Below are 20,036 nucleotides of genomic sequence, written 5' to 3' on the forward strand. Positions count from 1 at the left end.
ATGAAAAATAAGCACAGCAGGTATTGAGTTTGCTATCGTTCTGAAACTCTGAAGCACTGTGAAAAACAGTCTGCCAAGACAAACATTAATGTTCATAAATTACCATGAAACAAAAGTCCTTGACAGATATCTACTGTCTTTTACCAGATACTTTCACTCTGGTAAGTATACAATTAGAAGGCCATTTAACTAGAAGTAAGCATACAAACAAAGAGTAGCAGGGGGCTAATTGCTATCATGATTAAAAGAGTTCCAGACCAAAAAACAGATAGAATATTTAAAATATCATTCTTTGTAAGTAACCTCATGATGACAAAAAAAACTTACATTAAATATAAGTCTTAAAATTATATATTTAAATTTATGGCAAATAAAAGATAGTATAATAATAATGTGAATATTAGAGCCAATATTTTCTGACAAAGTTTTACAAAGTAATATATGAATATTGCTTTAATTTATGACTTTAGTATATGATTAGTCTTTAATAATAATCAGTTGCACTCTAGATTATTCTACTTGACCTCTATGGGGCATCTAGAAGTGATCACTAAAATTATGATACAATTTTGAGACATATAGGTTTCTTAAAGAAAGATACACTAAATTATTCATAATACAGGAACACTAGAAATAGCTCAATACCATAGATACTTCCCATTTTTCTTACTGTTCAACAGCTTTAATATATTTTTCCTATGATCCAATCCAGAAAACTAATGCCCAGACAAATTGCTTGATTTTAAATTCTCTTCCTTGCCTATCTACTGCTGCCTTCTCTAGTGGGGATCATAAATAATGGTAAAGTTATGAATAATAAGAAGAAAGAAGTTAAGGGTTTAGAAAATCTACAATTTCAATACTCATACTTAGAACTCATGTACTCTACATTGGCCTAAAAATGCGATTGTGAGTTATTTTAGCAAGTGAAATAAGATGAATCTCCAAGTTTCCCCACTGTCAATTACATCTTCACAGAAGTGTGACCCATAAGTGAGAAACATACATGTGAATCAATCCCAAATGCTTCTGAAACTTGATGCTTAAGACAGATATGAAGCAGCTTCAACACCTAAGACACGTGGCCAAGGAACAGCTAATAAGCTACACTTAGAGCTACATCACTTAGTATACATGGAGTAAGTATGTATTAGCAAGGCACTGAAAGAAATTGACAAATGAGGCAATTTTATAGTTTGGAATTGGAATGTCTTCCACAAGGCCATGGGATGAAAACTTGACCCTCATCTAGTAGCATTATTTAGAAGGTGCAAGTAGCTTTAGGAGGCAGAGTCTACTTGAAGGAGGTAAAAAGACCACTATGTCTGAGCCCTCTGTCTTGCCTAAACTTCCAGATGGCCACGATGTGAACTTCTCTATCACTCCCTTCTAGCCAGGATGGACTGAAACCTCTGAAATAATGAGCCAAAATAAATCCTTCCTCCTTTAAGTCATTGTGTCCAGAACCTTGCCCTAATGATGAAAATGCTAAGTAGCAGAAATAGGGAGTAGGGCTACTGCTATCACTACCTGAAAACGTGTCTCAGAAGTTTTTGGAGCTAATGGGTAAGAGGAATTTGGGAATGTCTAGAGACACAGGCTAGAAAAGACTGAGAAGGATGTAAGTATAGCATAGTCAGGTTTATGAGAACTCAGAAGAGTAGAGGTGATAACAAGAATGCGAACAGGGAAAAATATGCTCCTTGGAATTGGACTAGAGGTCATTAATTTCACTGTCCAGCAAAGAACTTGTTTACATTTTGTCTATGCCTTGAGACTTTGAGGGAGACTAAAGTGAATGATGGACTAATTAATCTGACACAAGAGATTTCAAGGTAGCATAACACTAAAGCCATGGCATGATTGCTGCTGGCTGCTTTTATCAAAATGAGGTCTGTGAGCAAAAAAGCAGAGTGGAAAGGCTTAGCAAACTTGGAATTTGCATAGAAAAAACATTCTTCAAAGGGCAGGGCCAAGAACAGTGTGGCTGCCCCAAAAGTTAAGGTAATTAAAAGGGAAGCCAAGCCAGGTGCCCAGTGGCTCATGCCTAAATTCCTAGCTACTCAGGAGGCTGAGATCTGAGGTGTGATTTGATACCAGCCCAGGCAGGAATCCATGAGAGTCTTGTCTCTAAAAACCACCAAGAAGCTGAACGTAGAGGTGTGGCTCACATAATAGAGTGCCAGCCTTGAGCCAAAAAACTAAGGGACAGTGCCTAGCCCCAGCAATGGTGCGTGCGCGTGCACATACACATACACACACACACACACACACACACACACACACACACACACACACACACAGTACTTGGCACTGGGACAATAGGAAAGATATCTTAAGGGCATCTAAGGAATTTGCTGGATTCTATTCACTGCAGGCTCATTTGGGAGTTCTGAAGTCTCTGTTGGTATGGGGCCCCCTAATATGGTGGTATTTCTCTACAATCAGCTTTCCAAGTTCTCAAGGCCTGGATATTGCTTGAATTGGTAGCAGACCTCGGTGTTGTACATATGATGCATATAGAATGTGAGGGTTATGGGATCTGAAGGCTTCCACCAGATTAGAAAGAAATTTCTTGGAGGCCAGGCAGTGTGACAGCGTCAGCATCAATACAGGCATCCCCTGAGAGGGTGGTACATAAACCCATGAGGGGGAAGCTACAGAGGCAACAGAGACCCTGGCAAGTTAAGAGATGCCTAGAACATGGAATGTCTGATGAGGAGAGCTGCAAGCAGAAAGCAGAGCTAGACCGAGAGATAGGTCATGTAGAATGAAATGGACAAAGCCAGAGGGGTAGGGGCTGCCCAAGTCCTTTGGAGTTCATCTCATATCATGAGTTTGGAATGCTGGAAGTAGAGCTACAGGATTTAATGTTTGCATGCTAAGTATACATCTTGCTTTGGTTCCACCCTTCCTTTCTAGTCTATTCTTTCCTTTGGGAATGACAATATTTATTTTGTACCGTTATGTCTTAGAAGTATATGCCTAGGAGTTTGTGTAAGAGTTTGTCTTGAGTCTTACAAGAGATTTTGAACAAGGACTTTTAAACAATGTTGGAAATATAAAGACTAATGGAACTCTTGGAGAAGGACTTTAAGCATTTTTCATTCAGAGATGACAATGAGTGCCGGGACACCAGGGCAAAGTGTAATGGTGGGATCTGGAATGTCCCCCATAGACTCATGAGTTGAAAGCTTGATCCCCGTCTGGTGGCACTGTTTAGGAAGGTGCTGGGTGTAGGTGACCTCGCCCTGGTCCCTTCTCGTGTTTCTGCATCTTGTCACCAGGCTGTTGTTCTCGGTCCTTATGTCCTCCTCCTAATGGACTGTGAGCCAAAACAAATCATTCCTCCCGAGTAGCTTTCGTCCGTGAAGAAAAAGCTAACAAAACCAACATGTAACGTTTAAGGAGACTGGATTCACATCCACACACAGAATTCAGAAGGTTCCCAGAGGAGAGTGGTAAAAAATCTGTAGAGGTGAGAGTGTAGGAAGGTCTCATGAAAGACCCAGCAGAGCAGGAGAAAGCATTTAAAGGTAAAGAGAGATTAGAAATCAGGTAAGTGGCAAATAAACTACATGGCTTAGCTAGTTATATAACCTTTCTACGTGGTTATAAAGGTGGCTTTTTAATCAATACAATGAAGGTAATAATATCTAAAAAACTAGCTTGTTTTACAAAGGAAGAAGATCAAATGTAGAAAGCAATCTGTCTGAGTTCTTATAAATACTAAGCACCCAACAAATCAGACTGATTTATTATCCATTACCATTATTACCATCAGAATTCTTATTTGTATTCCCCTTTCATGGAAAAAAGTTACCAGTGATTTCTGATGCCTGAATAGGCAGCAGCTACTGTGTCTCCATGACTGAGCTCAATGCATCTAGTTCATGTGTATTATTTTCATTCTGAATTAATACTTTGGCTATGGGTTGTCTGGAGGAGAAACTAACCAATGTAGTTATAATACAGATCAAATTTATCAAATGTTTGGCTTTATGTTAGGTCAGAGTTTACTCAAGAGGAATATGCCAGTGTTTTTAGGCAAACAATATCAACAGAAATGTAAACCCAGGGAAAATACTTATTTGCAACTAGAGGAACAATATATTAATCAAGACACATAGTAGGAAATATCAGTAAATCTGATTAACACCACCACTACCAACTGTCATCATATGGAATGGGAGTAAGAGAAAATAAAAATTTCAGGAATATGAAATTTTTACACATACATATATGTACACAAGCACCTTAATGAGACTGAGGAGGTAAGCAAATAGAGATAGAATAAAAAGATATCTTAAAGATCCTGAATATAAGACTAATGTTTCTATTATCACAAGTGAATTTAATATACAATATGCATAGGCATAGTGAAGCTAATTCATCAATTCGTTATATTTATGTTTGAGATACATCTATCAGGAATATCACCGTTAAAATAAATCAAGATGTTTGTGTGTATGTGTGTGTGTGTGTGTGTGTGTAAAAAGCAAGAATAAGCTATAAACAGGGACTGCATATGTTCCCAAATAAGACTTTACTATCTGGTTGTCCGCTATGGACATAGTTATTCTTTTAATCCAGTATGCATTTATTTGTTCAATATCTCCTATAAAAAGTGGATGCCAGGCATTGATAGAACTTTCAAGTGTATCCTATGTCAAGAGCAATATGCACTGTCTATTGCTATGAGTTAATGCATTCTCAATTGACCCACTTTTTCTCACTATGATGTTAAATAATTGTAGAGTTTTTCTTTAAATAATTTTCCCCTTAAACTCTTTTTAAAAAGCTGGTAAAAGGGTCTTTATAAAATCTTGAGAGTCAGGTAAATGTGAAGTGAACAGAATGAAGGAAGAGGAAAACAGCCTGGTGAAGTGCTTTGTAATTAAACTGTGCTGTGTGAAGCATGTCCTAGAAACACAAGAAGGCTGAGGCCAACCAATAAAATACTCAAGAAATCCTCACTCTGAGGGTATTAACACTCACAGTAGTTATTTCAAGAGTGGGCTCCTTTTATCCTTTCAGTTAAGAAAAACCCACCACCTTCAGTAATTGTTATTTTTTTCATCTGCTTTTATCTTCTGTCTCTCTTACTTCTTTTTCTTTTCTTACTGGGAAACTTTTTAGCACTCTTCAAATAAATCAATTAATTTCTATAAAGGGGCCCCAAGCCTACTGACAGGAGGATGAGGAAGGATGATGTAGTGCTGGACAAAGATCACCAGATTTGAGCTTCCTCCCTTGAGGCCATGAACTCCCTGACGGCCAGGTGGTCCAGCTAGAGCTCATTATCTTCTCTACTACATAGGATGCATTTGTGGGTCACTGGCCATTCTGGGATCTGTAACCTGAGGAGGATGAGAAGAACCACAAAGGTATATTTAAAAAAAAAAATCCCTCCCCAAGTGGTCAGAGCCGACAAGCTCTTATTTCCAAATTGTGTGGATCTTCTGGTCATGTATACTGTATTGTTTCCTTTGCACTGTTTTTACCTTTTTTTTTTTTTAATGACCATTCTACTTGTGGTAGCCTGAATCACTCATCCCCTGCTTATAAAACATTGATAGATCAGTGGCTTTCTAGGTGGAAAACTCTCACCCTGCCAACTTAATCAGCTTTTGCTACCTCTTCTGGCCTGAGTGGTAAAATTTATAAGATTTATTTTATGAAGAAAGCTTTTCCTTATTCATTCTTTCATAGTGACTTAGTGAATACTACAGGATGCAGATAGATCCACAGACAGAAAAGACAAGGCCCTTGCCCCAATAAAGTAACAATGAAGGAAAAAAGGTCAACAGTATACATGTATCATATTTTAAAGCAAGGGTTTAAAAAGTACGTGACCATCAGAACTTGCTATCACTTAAAGCTGGAGATGTAGCTTAGTGGCACAGGAGTTGCCCAGAATGCTAAAGGAATCCCTGGGTTCCATCACTAGCATTGTAAAGAAGTAAACAAAACAAACAAAACCACGTTTTAGTCATCTATGACCTATGAACTAAGCATCTGGGATTTTCCTGGTAAACAATTAGCTCATATTTAGCATCTTCTTATGACTTTGTGGACTGTATGCCATTGCTTTAGGTGGTGAGCATTAGGATTTGCTATAGTCAATATTTGCTGGAGCACTGTTGAAATCAATTAAAATGATCAATTTAATCCAAGAAGTAATTTGGCTGGCCATCTTAGAGTCATTCATGATATTTTTCTCTTGTGCTTTCTCCCTTTCTGAAGTTCTTTGAGGCAAGAGCTACTATGGATAGTCCCAGATCTTTTTTTTTTTTTTTTTTTCCCATCCAAATAAACTGCTCATTGCAGGAAGGGTGGCATTTCCTTCCATACCAAAGACACAACTAGTGTGCATTGCTGGGTGTTCACGATGTATCCTATGCTTCACATTTACTGTAAACATAACAATACTGAGAGCTTAGCGTATTTGATTTTTTTAAACAAAGAATCACTTGCTTTTTCAAGTGATGAGTCAAAGTGTAAAGTAAAAGTTGATATGCCTGTGACTGTAAATCATAATTAGCCCACACGATCTTAACACATAAATCACACCCATACTAAAAAATTCTAGCTAGGAAAATGTAAATTAGAAGATTGAAATTACAAAATTTCTTTACTATATATTTATAATTATCAAGATTATTATCAACTCTGCTTAAAGAAGTTCTAAAACTTGTTGTTGATATTAGGGTGATTAATCAACAAAAACCTTGTAGATTCTTGACATCAAATCAAAAGAAGTAATCTTTAAATGCATTCATTTACATTTAAGGTATTTACATTTACATTTACATTAAGGTATTCATTTACATTTAAGCACTATATTTTAGCAACTATAATTACTTTTAGTTTGTTGGAACATTATTTTTTCTATATGTGCTAAATGCAAAGAACACAAGTGATTAAAAATAAGCAATTTGTTTATATACTTATAGACAATTTTCTAAAACTACTTAGATCACATGTCTAGTAATATAAGTCTAAGGTAATTATTTCTCAAATAATAAAGATGGGTCCTGACATGTTCTTTTTCTCTAAAATGTTTGTGGTATTTGTCATCAGAGACAACAGTTCCTTGGAAATGTGTCCCTTTTTAATAGGCTGACAAAGGCTCATGGATATAAAACTGAAATCAAAGAGAGGAGCTTGGGGATGAGAATATGGCCTTGTGGCAAGAGTGCTTGCCTCGTATACATGAAGCCCTGGGTTCGATTCCTCAGCACCACATATATAGAAAAGGCCAGAAGTGGCACTGTGGCTCAAGTGGCAGAATGCTAGTCTTGAGCAAAAAGAAGCCAGGAACAGTGCTCAGGCCCTAAGTCCAAGCCCCAGGACTGGCAAAACACGCACACACACACGCGCACACACACACACGCGCACACACACACACACACACACACACACACACACACACACACACACACAAAAAAACAAAGAGAGGAGCTTCACTCTGTCTTTGTTCCCAGTGATCACAGATGAATTAATGGGAGAATATTAAGCTCCATATTCCTTTGGTTCCACCTTGATCCTAAGTACCTCTAGACAAAGGGATGGAATTGAAAATCATCCTCAAACTTGAGTCTTGTTATCCACACTGCAAGGCATAAAGGGGTACAGATAATAGCTCTAAAGCAGGCTAGGACTCAACTTGAAGGAAGTGAGTGAAACTTATACATTGGAAGCTGGAAAGACAACAAAGCTACAAAAAGAGTCATAATAAGAGTTGAGCAGCAGTGGCTCACTCCGGTAATCTAGCTACTCAAGAAGTTGAAATCTGAGGATCTCATCAGGCCAGGGAGAAAATTCCATGAGATTTTCATCCCCAATTAAGTACTAAAATGCCAGAAGTGGAAGTGTGAGTCAAGTAGTAGAGCATCAGCCTTGAGTTATAAAAGCTAAGGGACAGAGGCCAGGCCATGAGCTCAAGTACCAGCACTAAAAAACAAACAAAAAATATTACCCCATAATAAAGTGGCAACTTAAAATTTTAAGCAGTAAACAATAAGGAAATAGGAAGCAGAAACAAATCATATAGTTTGACAGAGAAGGGGGTTTGAAAGTCTCAATTGATTCCTGGTATTGTGGGCTTACACACAAGGGTGGCACATGGTCTGTGTCACCATGTGAATGGGTGCATTACTTACCTCCAGGTGCTCTAAAATATAGGGTGGATTTGTCATGCCAAGCCTGAGCATTGCTCCCTCAGGAATCACTTCCACCAGCTTCCATAGGAGTGTGGGGAGGTCCGTGCCAATATCTCTGCCATAGGCCCCTGTGTCTTCACTGGTCAACCAGATCTCACAAACGCCCTCTGTGAACCAAAGGAGATAATTAACAGAGCCATGGCAGAAGTGTTTCCTTCATCATTACAGCTCATTTCAATGCAGTATTTCTCAACACTATTATGCAAGAAGTCTGAGCATTCAATTACAAAGAAAAAGCAACATATCCCAAGGTGGTAGTGGGTTACTTAGTTCATTTTATGAACACCAAAGAGTTACAACAATGCTGGAAATTATCCCTGTGTTCTATGAAGTGATTAACATTCACAGCCAATCAGTACAGCCTTGCTTCCTCCAAAACACTCCAAGGCTATAGCTTCATTTCCATCTCAAGAAAATGTCTATTTTCTTAGCCATGAGATCTGCAAGTGACATGGTCACTCCACATAATAGGGATCCTCAACAGTTAGCTTCACTACTCAGTCTCTCACTAACCTAAGATGAAAATGTTAAGTGAAGTTAAGGATTAACTCACAAATTATTAATTACAGAGAACCCATGGTTTTTGTTCCCCACTAATAGGTGTTCTAATCTGTTTCCATTATTCAATTAAAATAGTGTTCAGTTTATTGCTGTGTTCTAAAGAGTTAGTTGCTGCATTAAGTGTTTGTGTTGGAAACCGGTTTACTGACATCAATCAGAGTTTAGAAAGCTGTACATATATATTTTTTGTTGTTATAAAGAATCCCATCTTCAAATATTATAGCTGGCTATTGCCAGCTATAATCTTCTAAAAAAATCAGGTAGAAATACTTTCAGATCACTCAGTGATCTGAAATGATTAAACAGAATGAGCTCTAAGAGCTATGAAGGTTTTTCTGGTCCACATCAGAACACTTCCAAACCCATATTCAATTAAAGGATTAGCTGGTTCTAAAAGGCCAAGTGATTTGGAAGGGTAAAACAAACAATGAAATGAGCCTGTGAAATTTGTTCATGCTCAAGTGATTTGTTGCTTTTGAAGAACTTCAACATACATGGCACACAGACTAGATTTAAATCTGGACCACAGTGTTTCTAGAAAGTGTCTTAAAATTATCATTTTAAATTGTCTTTACATAGCAAAGGGGTTTCAAAAATACATTTAACTCTTCCTAGCCAAGACAAATAACTAATAAAACATATGACTTTTTCATGAATGTGTACTTTAAATTGACAGAATTAAAAAAAAACCAAGCAAAAGATCTTCAATACATTGCACAACTTAAGATGTGCTATCTCTGTCACTGATCTTCCTTTACAATAAAAAAGTTATACACTTCATCACAAATTCATGTAACCCATATAAAAATGTTTCCATTTTCTGAAGCAGGCACAGCCTCACCTACACCCATCACAGCATGGAAAATACGAGGATAACAATATTCAAGAGTCAGAAGCAGGAAGATTGCTGTTTATGGCAAGCCTGAGCTACACAGAGACACTCTGTCTTAAAAACAATCAACCCCTCACTAAGAATAGAAATAAAATTTTAGTTTGCAAAATGAAAGAATTCTGAGTTGTCAATGAGAATAAAGCTACTAAAAAAAAAAACTCCAATAAGAAAGCTGAATGTAATTATACTTAAAAAAAATATTAGTAGTGTTAGCTGGGTGCCAGTGGCGCATGCCTGTAATCCTAGCTACTGAAGAGGCTGAGATCTGAGGATTGTGGTTCAAAGTCAGTCTGGGTAAGAAAACGTGTGAGACTCTTGTCTCCAATTAACCACCAGGAAACCAGAAGTGGAGCTGTGGCTCAAGTGGTAGAGCACTAGCCTTGAGCTGAAGAGTTTGGGGACAGCTTCCAGGCCCAGAGTTGAAGCCACATGACTAATAACTACAACAACAAAAATAGTAGTGTTATAAATATATGGTTTGTCTCAGTTAAACACAGAGGTTCCCAGAAATCATAAACTTTATTATTATGATGATGAGGATGAGGATGATGTGTATGGCAATCCTGTAACTTGAACTCAGGGCCTGGGTAATATCTCTGAGTTTCTTTGGTTCAAGGCTAGTCTACCACTTCAACCACAACTTCACTTTCAGCTTTTCTGGCAGATCAGTGGAGATAAGAACCTCACAGACTTTCCTGCCTGGACTAGCTTTGAACCACAATCCTCACATCTCAGCCTAAGGAGTAGCTAGGATTACAGGCATGAGCCATCAGTGCCTAGCTCCTTTGTTTAGTTATAATCATTTAATAAAAAACAATTCCTTTACTCTCCAAAGAAATAATCTAGTATGTGTCTATAGGCTATCTTTATAGTCTTACAATTTTATAAACATTTTCTGTACATAAAATAATTTCACTTTGAAAATGAATTGCAATTAATGGGGTTATCTTTATTTTGATATTATATATGTCATCAGACATGTGATTCATACAACATTTAACAAAAAGTTTTTATCGCAAAATCCACTCCAGGAAAAGAGATGGCTAAGTAACAACATAAACAGATTTTAAAACATTCTGAAAGAGGTTATAAAAACAGGACATTTTCCATGATTTTCCAGTTACTGGCATTTGAGCAGCACAATATGAATATTTTAAGATGAACAGAATAATTTTAATTTGTAATTTTTCCATCCAAATGGTTCCATGTTATGCCTTATGTAGAGGCGATGCGTTCCTGGAACAGTGCCTGGCTGTTGCTAGATGAATATAGAAGGGGAAAATCACTATGAATAGGAATGGAAATAACATCCACACAGAAAACAGCAGTTGGCTCTTCAAACTGCAAAGGTGGGGACCAATAGCCCCCTGGTGGGCTAAAGCTTCAAATTAAATCACATAAAGAGGAAGCAGCTGTAATATTAAATCAGCCACAACAGAAATAACACTCTTTATGTCTCTAAGACCAAGGCTGCTAAAATGTTCTGTATAAGAGCAACCTGGTCCAGAACATACCAAAATGAAAGACACATGTAAATGTGAAGCCCTGGAATGGAGAATTTTGCTTTGACAGTCCAATGCCCAAGTGTTGTGGTGCATCAACGTGAGAAAGTTCAGATTTGTGATGTGGCTATTTCAAGTACTGGCTTTAGTGAGGGACGATTCCTCACATCTTGAAACACACAAGTCACTCTGTACAAGGAAAACACGGAATAACTGTCTGACTCCCTTTATCCTGAGAAGTCTTGTTAATCTTTTATTCTGAGTACTTCCCATTAGTCTAGGCTGTTATGCAAATGCATCAGAGAGCCCAGGGTCATGGTAATCACTTGCAGACACATGTATGTACACAAGCCTGCACACCTAACTAGCTGTATTTATGGACAGAAGTGCTTGCCTCAACAGCTTTGTTCCTTAAAGAGGTCAGTTATATGCTACATTTTGTTATACATTAATTCTTTTTTTGTAATTTATTTATTAATTAAACACAAATTTTGTGACAAGGTGTTGTGCAAAAAGGGTAGAGTTACATAGTAGGGCAGAGTGTACATTCGTGTGATATCTTACACCCTGTTTTTCTTTCCCTTCCCTAGGTCAGGTAGACATATATACAATACTCAATGTACCAAGAACATATACAGTAGCCACGTGGCCTACGCCCAAGAAAATTCGCCTAGGGCTTTAAATGTAATGTTGATATTAGACAATATATCGACAGTAGTCTTATATGAACATACATACATAGCTTTTGAGCTATTGTATTCCACTGAGAGGTCAATTTCTGACCTTTATATGTTGAATAGTTGTTTGGTTTTAGTTACATAATGTTGGGTCGCTGCCCCAATCCTGTGGGAAATACCATTTGACAAGCAGTTTTTGGTTTCACAGACCTGGTCTCTACTGTCTCTCCGTCACCCCTTCTTAACAGTCATATATCAGGGAGATCATGCCCCTTTGTTTTCTGTGTTCTAGGCTTGTCTCGCTCAACATTATTTGTTCAAGTTCTGACCATTTCCCTGAGAATAACAATATTTCACCATTCCTAATCACTATGTAGTATTCCATTGTGTATAGGTACCATATTTTTTGGATCCATTCATCTGTGGAGGGTTGTGAATCGTGCAGCGATAAATATGGAAGTACAAATGTCTTTTTGATATCTTGGGATCTGCTGTTCAGGATAGATGCCTAGGAGTGGTATGGCTGGGTCATAGGGTAGGTCTATGTTGGGCTTTTTGAGGAACCTCCATACTGTTCTCCAAAGTGGTTGTACTAATTTGCACTCCCACCAACAATGGAGAAGGGTTTCTCCTTCCCCGCACCCCCTCCAGCATTTGTTGTTGCCTGAGTTCAGAGTATAGACCATTCTAACTGGAGTGAGGTGGTATCTCAGGGTTGTTTTTATTTGCATTTCCTTTACTACAAGGGATGTTGAACATTTCCTGATATGTTTCTTTGCCATTTTTATTTCTTCTCTTGTGAAGTCTCTCTTTAGCTCCTTTGCCCATTTCTTAATTGGTTTATTGGGCTTGGAGGGGCTTAGTTTTTTGAGTTCTCTGTAGATGACAGATATTAGGCCTTTGTCTGTTGCTGTGCTGGTAAAGATCCTTTCCCATATGGTTGGCTGTCTTTCTGTTTTGGTGGCTATGTCCTTAGCTGTGCAGAAACTTTTTAATTTGTAGTAGTCCCATTTGTCGAGTCGCTCCCCTATTTGTTGTGCCCCTGGGACTCTATTCAGGAAGTTCCTTCCTGTGCCTATAAGTTCTAGCATCTTTCCTACTCTGTCCTTCAGTAGTTTCAAGGATTCAGGTCTGATGTTGAGGTCCTTGATCCATTTTGAGTTGGTCTTGGTGCATGGTAATAAGCTTGGGTCTACTTTTGAGTTTTCTGCATATGGCTGCCCAGTTCTCCCAGCACCAGTAGTTGAAGAGGCTATGTTTATTCCATCGTATGTCTTTAGCTCCTTTGTCGAATATCAGCTGACTGTAAGAGTGCAGTTTTATTTCTGGATCTTCAATTCTATTCCATTGGTCTTCCAGTCTGTTTTCATACCAATACCAGGCTGTTTTTGTTATGATGGCCCTGTAGTAGAGCTTGAAGTCTGGTATTGTGATGCCTACTGCACTGCTTTTTTTTGCCTAGAATTGCTTTGGCTATTCTAGGTCTTTTGCTGTTCCATACGAATTTATGGATTGCTTTCTCTATTTCAGTGAAGAATGTAGCTGGGATTTTGATAGGGATTGCATTGAATTTGTATAACAATTTGGGCAATATGGTCATTTTCACTATATTGATTCTGCCTACCCATGAGCATGGGAGGTCTTTCCATCTCCTTGTGTCTTCTTTGATTTCCCTTATTAGACTTTTATAGTTCTCATTAAATAGGTCCATCACGTCCTTGGTTAAGTTGATCACTAGGTACTTTATTCTTTTCTTTGGCTACTGTAAATAGAATTGTTTCCATAATTTCCTTTTCTGCTTGTACATTGCTGGTGTACAGAAAAGCTGCTGACTTTTGTGGACTGATTTTGTATCCTGCTACTTTGCCAAAATGGTTTATTAGGTGTAGGAGTTTGGGGACTGAATTTTTTGGGCCCTGAGTTCAAGGCCCAGGACAGATAGACAGGTACATGTGTACACACAGAAAGAAGGAAAGAAAGAAAAAAAGATAGAAAGAGGGAAGGAGAAGGGGAGAGGGAGAGAGAGAGAAGAGAGGAGAGAATGTTTTTAAAAGAAAGTATTTCCTTTGTAAAGTAATAAGGAGGCCTGGGAATATGGCCTAGTGGCAAGAGTGCTTGACTCATATACATGAAGCCCTAGGTTCGATTCCCCCGCACCACATATATAGACAACAGCCAGAAGTGGCATTGTGGCTCAAGTGGCAGAGTGCTAGCCTTGAGCAAAAAGAAGCCAGGGACTTTGCTCAGTCCAAGGACCAGGACTGGCCCAAATAAATAAACAAACAAACAAACAAACAAATAAATAAATAAATAGAAAGAAAAGAAAAGAAAGAAAAAGATATGCAGGAAAGACTAAGAAATGAGAAGTACATGAACAATTAAAAACTCACATTCCTAAAAATATATTTTAAAATGTTAAAAAAGAGTGGAAAGAAAAGTAATAGTAGAAGAGTAGGAGACAGAGACCAGTCTTCTTGATGAAGACACGGTTTCCTAAAATTGTTCTTCTAAATGCCTCTAGTTTATTTTCCCAAAATTACCAAGTTTGTCTGACTTTCTAATGCATACTAGATTCATTAGATCTTCCATCATCTTTCCACCTAGTGTGTTAATCTGGTAAAAGGCAGCAAATACTAGGAAGGAATGAAATTGTACAGTTGGAATAACTCTTTAGTTATTAGCACTCTTTATCATCTTACACAACTAGCTACAGATCCTGCAGTTGAATCACAAAGCTATTTTTCCCTCAACACAACAGCTGGATTCCAATCTCAGCTCCAAAGTAATTTGAAATGACAGACAATGGAAAAAGCAAAAGACATAAAAGGTTAATAACAAAAGAAAAGATAATATCCTCAATAAAATATTCTCACAACAAAGAAAATCCTGTTTCAAAAATCAAGCTTTGCCAAAACCTCAATTTCAAAAGATTATGACTCACTACAACTTTTCCTACATATGAGCTACACCATAATAAATAAAAAGATGAATATAGATTGATTTCATCTGGTTAGAAAAATGTTATTTCTCGAAGAGCTCTTCTTTTATCATTGGGGAGAAATTTCCATCAAAAGTTGTTTCAATTATTCCATTATGAGTTCTAAAAACAAGTATTACAAAAATATGAAAACTCTAAACACTGATTAGAATGATCAGTAGTTAAAGAGCACTAGATACAGGAAGTCCTACATCAACTAACCATAAAAACAACCCACCTCAGAACTCTGCTAAATATCTTCCTCTCCCCAGGGGGGCTCTCCTCTTCTTCTCTGGCTTTGATCACTGCTTCTCTTTCCCCTTCTCCTTTCTCCTCCCAGTTCCATCCTTGATTTTTCCCCCCAACCATTTAATTTTAACACTCTTTCTCCCAAGAAAGAATGCAAATCAAACATGTCAATATGCTAACAACACGTTATTATGCTAAACTATCTCTTACTTGTTGCTGCTTTAAAGATTAAAGTATATATTATTAAATTTTTATATGCTCATTGTTCTAAGACTCTGATTCTTGGAAAATTCAGAAATAAATATGATACTCCGTTTAAGCATTTGAAAGGTCATGAAAGTTTTCCAGTGGGTATGGTTTTATGTAGTAATATACAGAGATGATCATGTGCCTATCTAGTCTGTTTATTTAAGAACAAATTAGACAATATAACCCCTTTTGCTCGTTCTAATCCTATTACTGGACATTTTAAATCTTACTAAAGAAAGTATCATAATAGGATCGAATAGTATTATCTCCTTTTTTTTCTTCTGTTTTACAGAATTGATGTACCTCTGATAAAACCCGAACTCACAGACCACACACAAAGTAATTATTAATTAGATAATTATAATTCTATCCTCTGAGCTACACCTTCTCTTTACTTTGAGGAAAGGTTACATTTACAGAAAAGTTTCAATGTTTAATTCTTTCTTTCAGAAAAGGTCTGAAGTGAAAGTGATGAACTCTGAGAGATGACTTCAAAAAAAACTATGCCAATAACTTTTTTTACATGTTGGAAACAATTTTAACTTAAAATTTTAATAATAATCTCAGTAATCAGATAAATTTTGCTGAAGTTCATCACATTTAATTTTAAAAAAAACTCTAGGAAAGAAGCAAACTCAGTAAATGAAGTCAGTGTGTTTTGAAATAAGTGGCCCTAAAAGCATAATGAGGCATAATGATCCTTATTAAATTCTGTTATCTGAGGTTAAATTAGAGAGCTAATATTTAGCCTTTTAAAATAGAAAAACTCTTGATTCTATGGGGTAGATGGAATTAATTTTTTTTTCATACAACTGCTGCAATGAAGAAAAAGAAATAATAACTTTCACCATCAATAACTCAACTTTTCAGCTGGGCTTAGTGGCATGTTTCTATAATTTCAGCACTGGAGAAGCTGAAGTAGGAGGATGGCAAGTTCAAGTTCACTTACCAGTGAGGCCCTGTCTCAACTTCCCCCCACCCCCCAAAAAAACTCCACAGAGCCTCTTCAACTTTTAAAAGAAATAGCAATTATACTTCGTTAATGAAACGGAGGAAAACAGCAAGCCCAGCACTCTGATGACTTTTGCCTGCTACTCACTTCCATTATTAACACATTCAGGTCTCCGCTGTGAGCACCTAGTGTAGTGTAAGATTTCATTGCTTCTGTGCTGGTGTCAATGAGATTGCCATCTCTCTTCCCGGTCTATCACAATGTTCACCAAAACCAAATTCCATCGAAAAGGCCTTTTTTCCCCTCCTATTCTCAACCATATATGTTGGGGTTCTAGTTAGGAAATCTCATAATATTTTATTTCAGTTTACAAACACAGAGGCTACCTGCCCAAAGTTATACGACAACTAGCAGCAAAACAGAGATTAGAATCTCTCTCTCTCTCTCTCTCTCTCTCTCTCACACACACTCTCTCTCTCTACCAGTCCTGCAGCCCTGCAGTTTGAACTCAAGGCTTGGGGTTCTGTTCCTGGGCTTTTTTTGCTCAAGACTAGCACTCTACCACTTGAGCCAGTGTCAGTTCTGGATTTTAGGTAGTTAGTTGGGCATTAAGAGTCTCACACTTTCTTGGGGCTGGGGATATAGCCTAGTGGCAAGAGTGCCTGCCTCGGTATACCCGAGGCCCTAGGTTCGATTCCCCAGCACCACATATACAGAAAACGGCCAGAAGCGGCGCTGTGGCTCAAGTGGCAGAGTGCTAGCCTTGAGCGGGAAGAAGCCAGGGACAGTGCTTAGGCCCTGAGTCCAAGGCCCAGGACTGGCCAAAAAAAAAAAAAAAAAAAAAAAAAAGAGTCTCACACTTTCCTACCTGGGTTGGCATTGAACTGTAATTCTCAGATCTCATCCTTTTGAGTAGCTAGCATTGCAGGGGTGAGCCACGGTCCCCAGCCTCTTAGAGTCAGTCTCTTAGTTTTAAGGAAGGAACTCCAATATTATCTCAATGACACCCACAGAAGTTGGGTAAAGTTCTAGCCGAAACCTCAGAGAATAGTTGTAATAACATGAGAAATAAGAAATAACACAGGAGAAACAAAACAACACACATTACATAGGCCTAAGCTCACAGCCCCTGATGTATGTCCCAGCCACATGTGATGACGGACGTGAAATGCAGGTAGTCCAAAGTGAGATGTGCTTGAGGTACCTTGGGAGACTTCCTATGAAAATAATTCATTAATATTTTAAGGTACTGATTACAAGTTTAAATGACTGCATTTGGGGTATGTACGCTGATTAAAATACCTGATTGAAATTTTTAATATGATTATGACAATTTTAAACTCTACTTATCAGTCATACACTTTTCTATTGGACAGCACTGCTACACACTGTAGAACTACCTACAAGGAAGAACTTTAGGCGTTTACATGAATTTTAACATAAATGATAGAAATATACTAATTGATTATGCTTTATCCTACACAATTCATTAAAAAGTGAAAAGTCTTCACAATTAAATAATTTGATAGGTATAAGATGCTAACTAATACATTTTGTACTTCATTTTCTTATATTTATCTTTATCTGCATGTTTGTATTGTATTGAAATTCAAAAAATTACATTCTATACTTAAATAAAAATATGCTGTTTAAAAATGTTGACTCTATAATAAGCATTCTTCAGGAGGAAAAAAATCACAATGACAGTAATGAAGCACCCAGATTAATTTAACAAAAATTAACAATCACGAGCCCTCAGTCCTTGTCCATAAAACCATTACAAAATCCTTTCCATTTTCCCCTTTTTTGTTAACAGTATTACTATGGTATTACTCTCTAACCATAATTTTAAAAGAAAATAGAGTACTTGTGGTCCAAAATTAGCCAAGTACAGAAAATCATTTTCACTCTTCTAAGTGCACTGGTTAAGTTTTTTTTAAAGGCTTTACCTCAATTACGCCTTTAAAATATTTTCTTAGAACACTTATTTTGATACTTGAAGCGTGAGTTCACTTATTCTACAAATCCCTTGTGAAAAAAGCAATCATTTTGCATTGTATAACTTCCAAGTTATTTTAGGTTATTTCATGTGACTTAAGCTTGGTTAGGATTTAAGCGTAAGATTCTACAGTCTCATAAATTTGTCATTTATTTTAAAGACCTTCAACAGTGGCATATGGGCAAAAATCAATGAATATATGGGGAAAAGAAGGAACAGACAGAAGGAAAATCTAACAAGTATAATCTAATGGTTTATTACCTCTTCATCTCATTGCCAGCTAGAACACTATGACTGAGATTTTCATCAGTTTTGTATGCAAATGGATGGATCTTCTGTAGTCAATGGTACCTAGGCATTATAGGATCAAGTGAGCATTTGCTGTGTGAAGGCACTAATTATTATTCTTTTTATAAAGATGAGAAGGAAGAAAAGCAGGAAGGGATGGAGGAGGAAACAACAAAAATATGAAAACAACTGGAACTAAAGGAGAAGACAACTGCTGTTCTCAGATTTGTTCAGAAGACCAGAATACTGCTAAATAACATTATTTCAAACAGCACAAAATGTAAGTGCTTACTGAAATTATACAATCAGAAAATGCCTAGAATATATGCATTCAATATGAAAAATAATCCCACAAATAGGCTATAAATTGTTTGAGGGACTTGTTTTCTACTTAAACTGTTCTATCTTATACACCAAGAGAAAGATAGAGCTGCCAGCAAACCAGTAAGAAAAGACTGTATAAGAAATACAGAAAATTGACATGATGTATCTATCAACTTCATAAATTTTCTTTTTAAAATGAGTAAACAGCATCATTTCATTTGAATAGGCAAAAGGCAGAACCCCATTAGACAATCACTTGAAGAGCATCCATCTACTCAGCAGTATGCTGGCTACTTTCCTGCTCCAATAGAACGCCACAAATTTAAATTTAAAAACTCATACCAGAAGATGAGACCACAGACATAATCAACCAGCAGCTAGATCTTAGTTTCTGAATACCATCTCCCATAAAAAGAATAAGAGCTCCTTTGAAAAGTGGGTGATTTCAGTTGTGGGGTAAGCAAATTAGAAGTAAGCTAGGAACATTTTCTGGTTAATAAAGTGCTCAGAAATTACGAGAGCACATCAAAAGAACACAGAAGTCAACTGGAAGTGCCTACTGGCCAGTTGGGTCCAATAAATTGTGATAGTGATAGACTATAAAGTATAGAACAAAATAAATATACTGAAGCAAAAATTAACAGAAGAAAATATTTGAAATATAAATGCAGGGTACATTAGTCAAACTTTGCATTGCCCAGACCAATATATGACCAAAATGACTTAAGGTAGGAAGAACTGATTTTTGCTCATAATTCCAGTCCATGATGACAGGGAGGGACATGATGGAGGAGAGCAGCTCACACCATGGATAGGAAACAAAGGAGAAGACCTGGGCTATATAGGGCTTTCCCTCTCACCTTCAATATTTCATTTGAGTGCCCAGGCCAGAGTGGTGGTGCTCATATTCAGGGAGGTCTTCCCAATTAGTTAAGCCCTCACTGACATAACCAGAGTTGTGTTTCACTAATCTCCTAGGTTCTGCTCAACCCAATCAAACTGAAATCAAGATTAAGCACCACAACTCTACCCTTTGTCAACTTGACATGCTAACACACCTCTTTAAAAATGTGATATTCCAAGCTGGGCACTGATGCCTCAAGCGACTCAGGAAGCTAAAATTTGAGGATTATGGTTCCAA

General features: G+C 37.3%; 1 protein-coding gene across 3 annotated transcripts in view; it reads right to left on the reverse strand.

Annotated features, from left to right (window-relative positions):
* Positions 1-20,036, reverse strand: part of Cdkal1 (CDK5 regulatory subunit associated protein 1 like 1) — a 533,240-nt gene that overhangs the window by 217,553 nt on the left and 295,651 nt on the right. For all 3 annotated transcript variants that reach the window (XM_048348394.1, XM_048348392.1, XM_048348393.1), the window contains one exon: positions 8,166-8,332. In XM_048348394.1, the coding sequence (XP_048204351.1) occupies positions 8,166-8,332 (167 nt within the window). The remainder of the gene's footprint in view (positions 1-8,165; positions 8,333-20,036) is intronic.

Source organism: Perognathus longimembris, chromosome 6 (genome assembly GCF_023159225.1).
Source record: "Perognathus longimembris pacificus isolate PPM17 chromosome 6, ASM2315922v1, whole genome shotgun sequence".
In the NCBI taxonomy this organism is placed as follows: domain Eukaryota; kingdom Metazoa; phylum Chordata; class Mammalia; order Rodentia; family Heteromyidae; genus Perognathus; species Perognathus longimembris.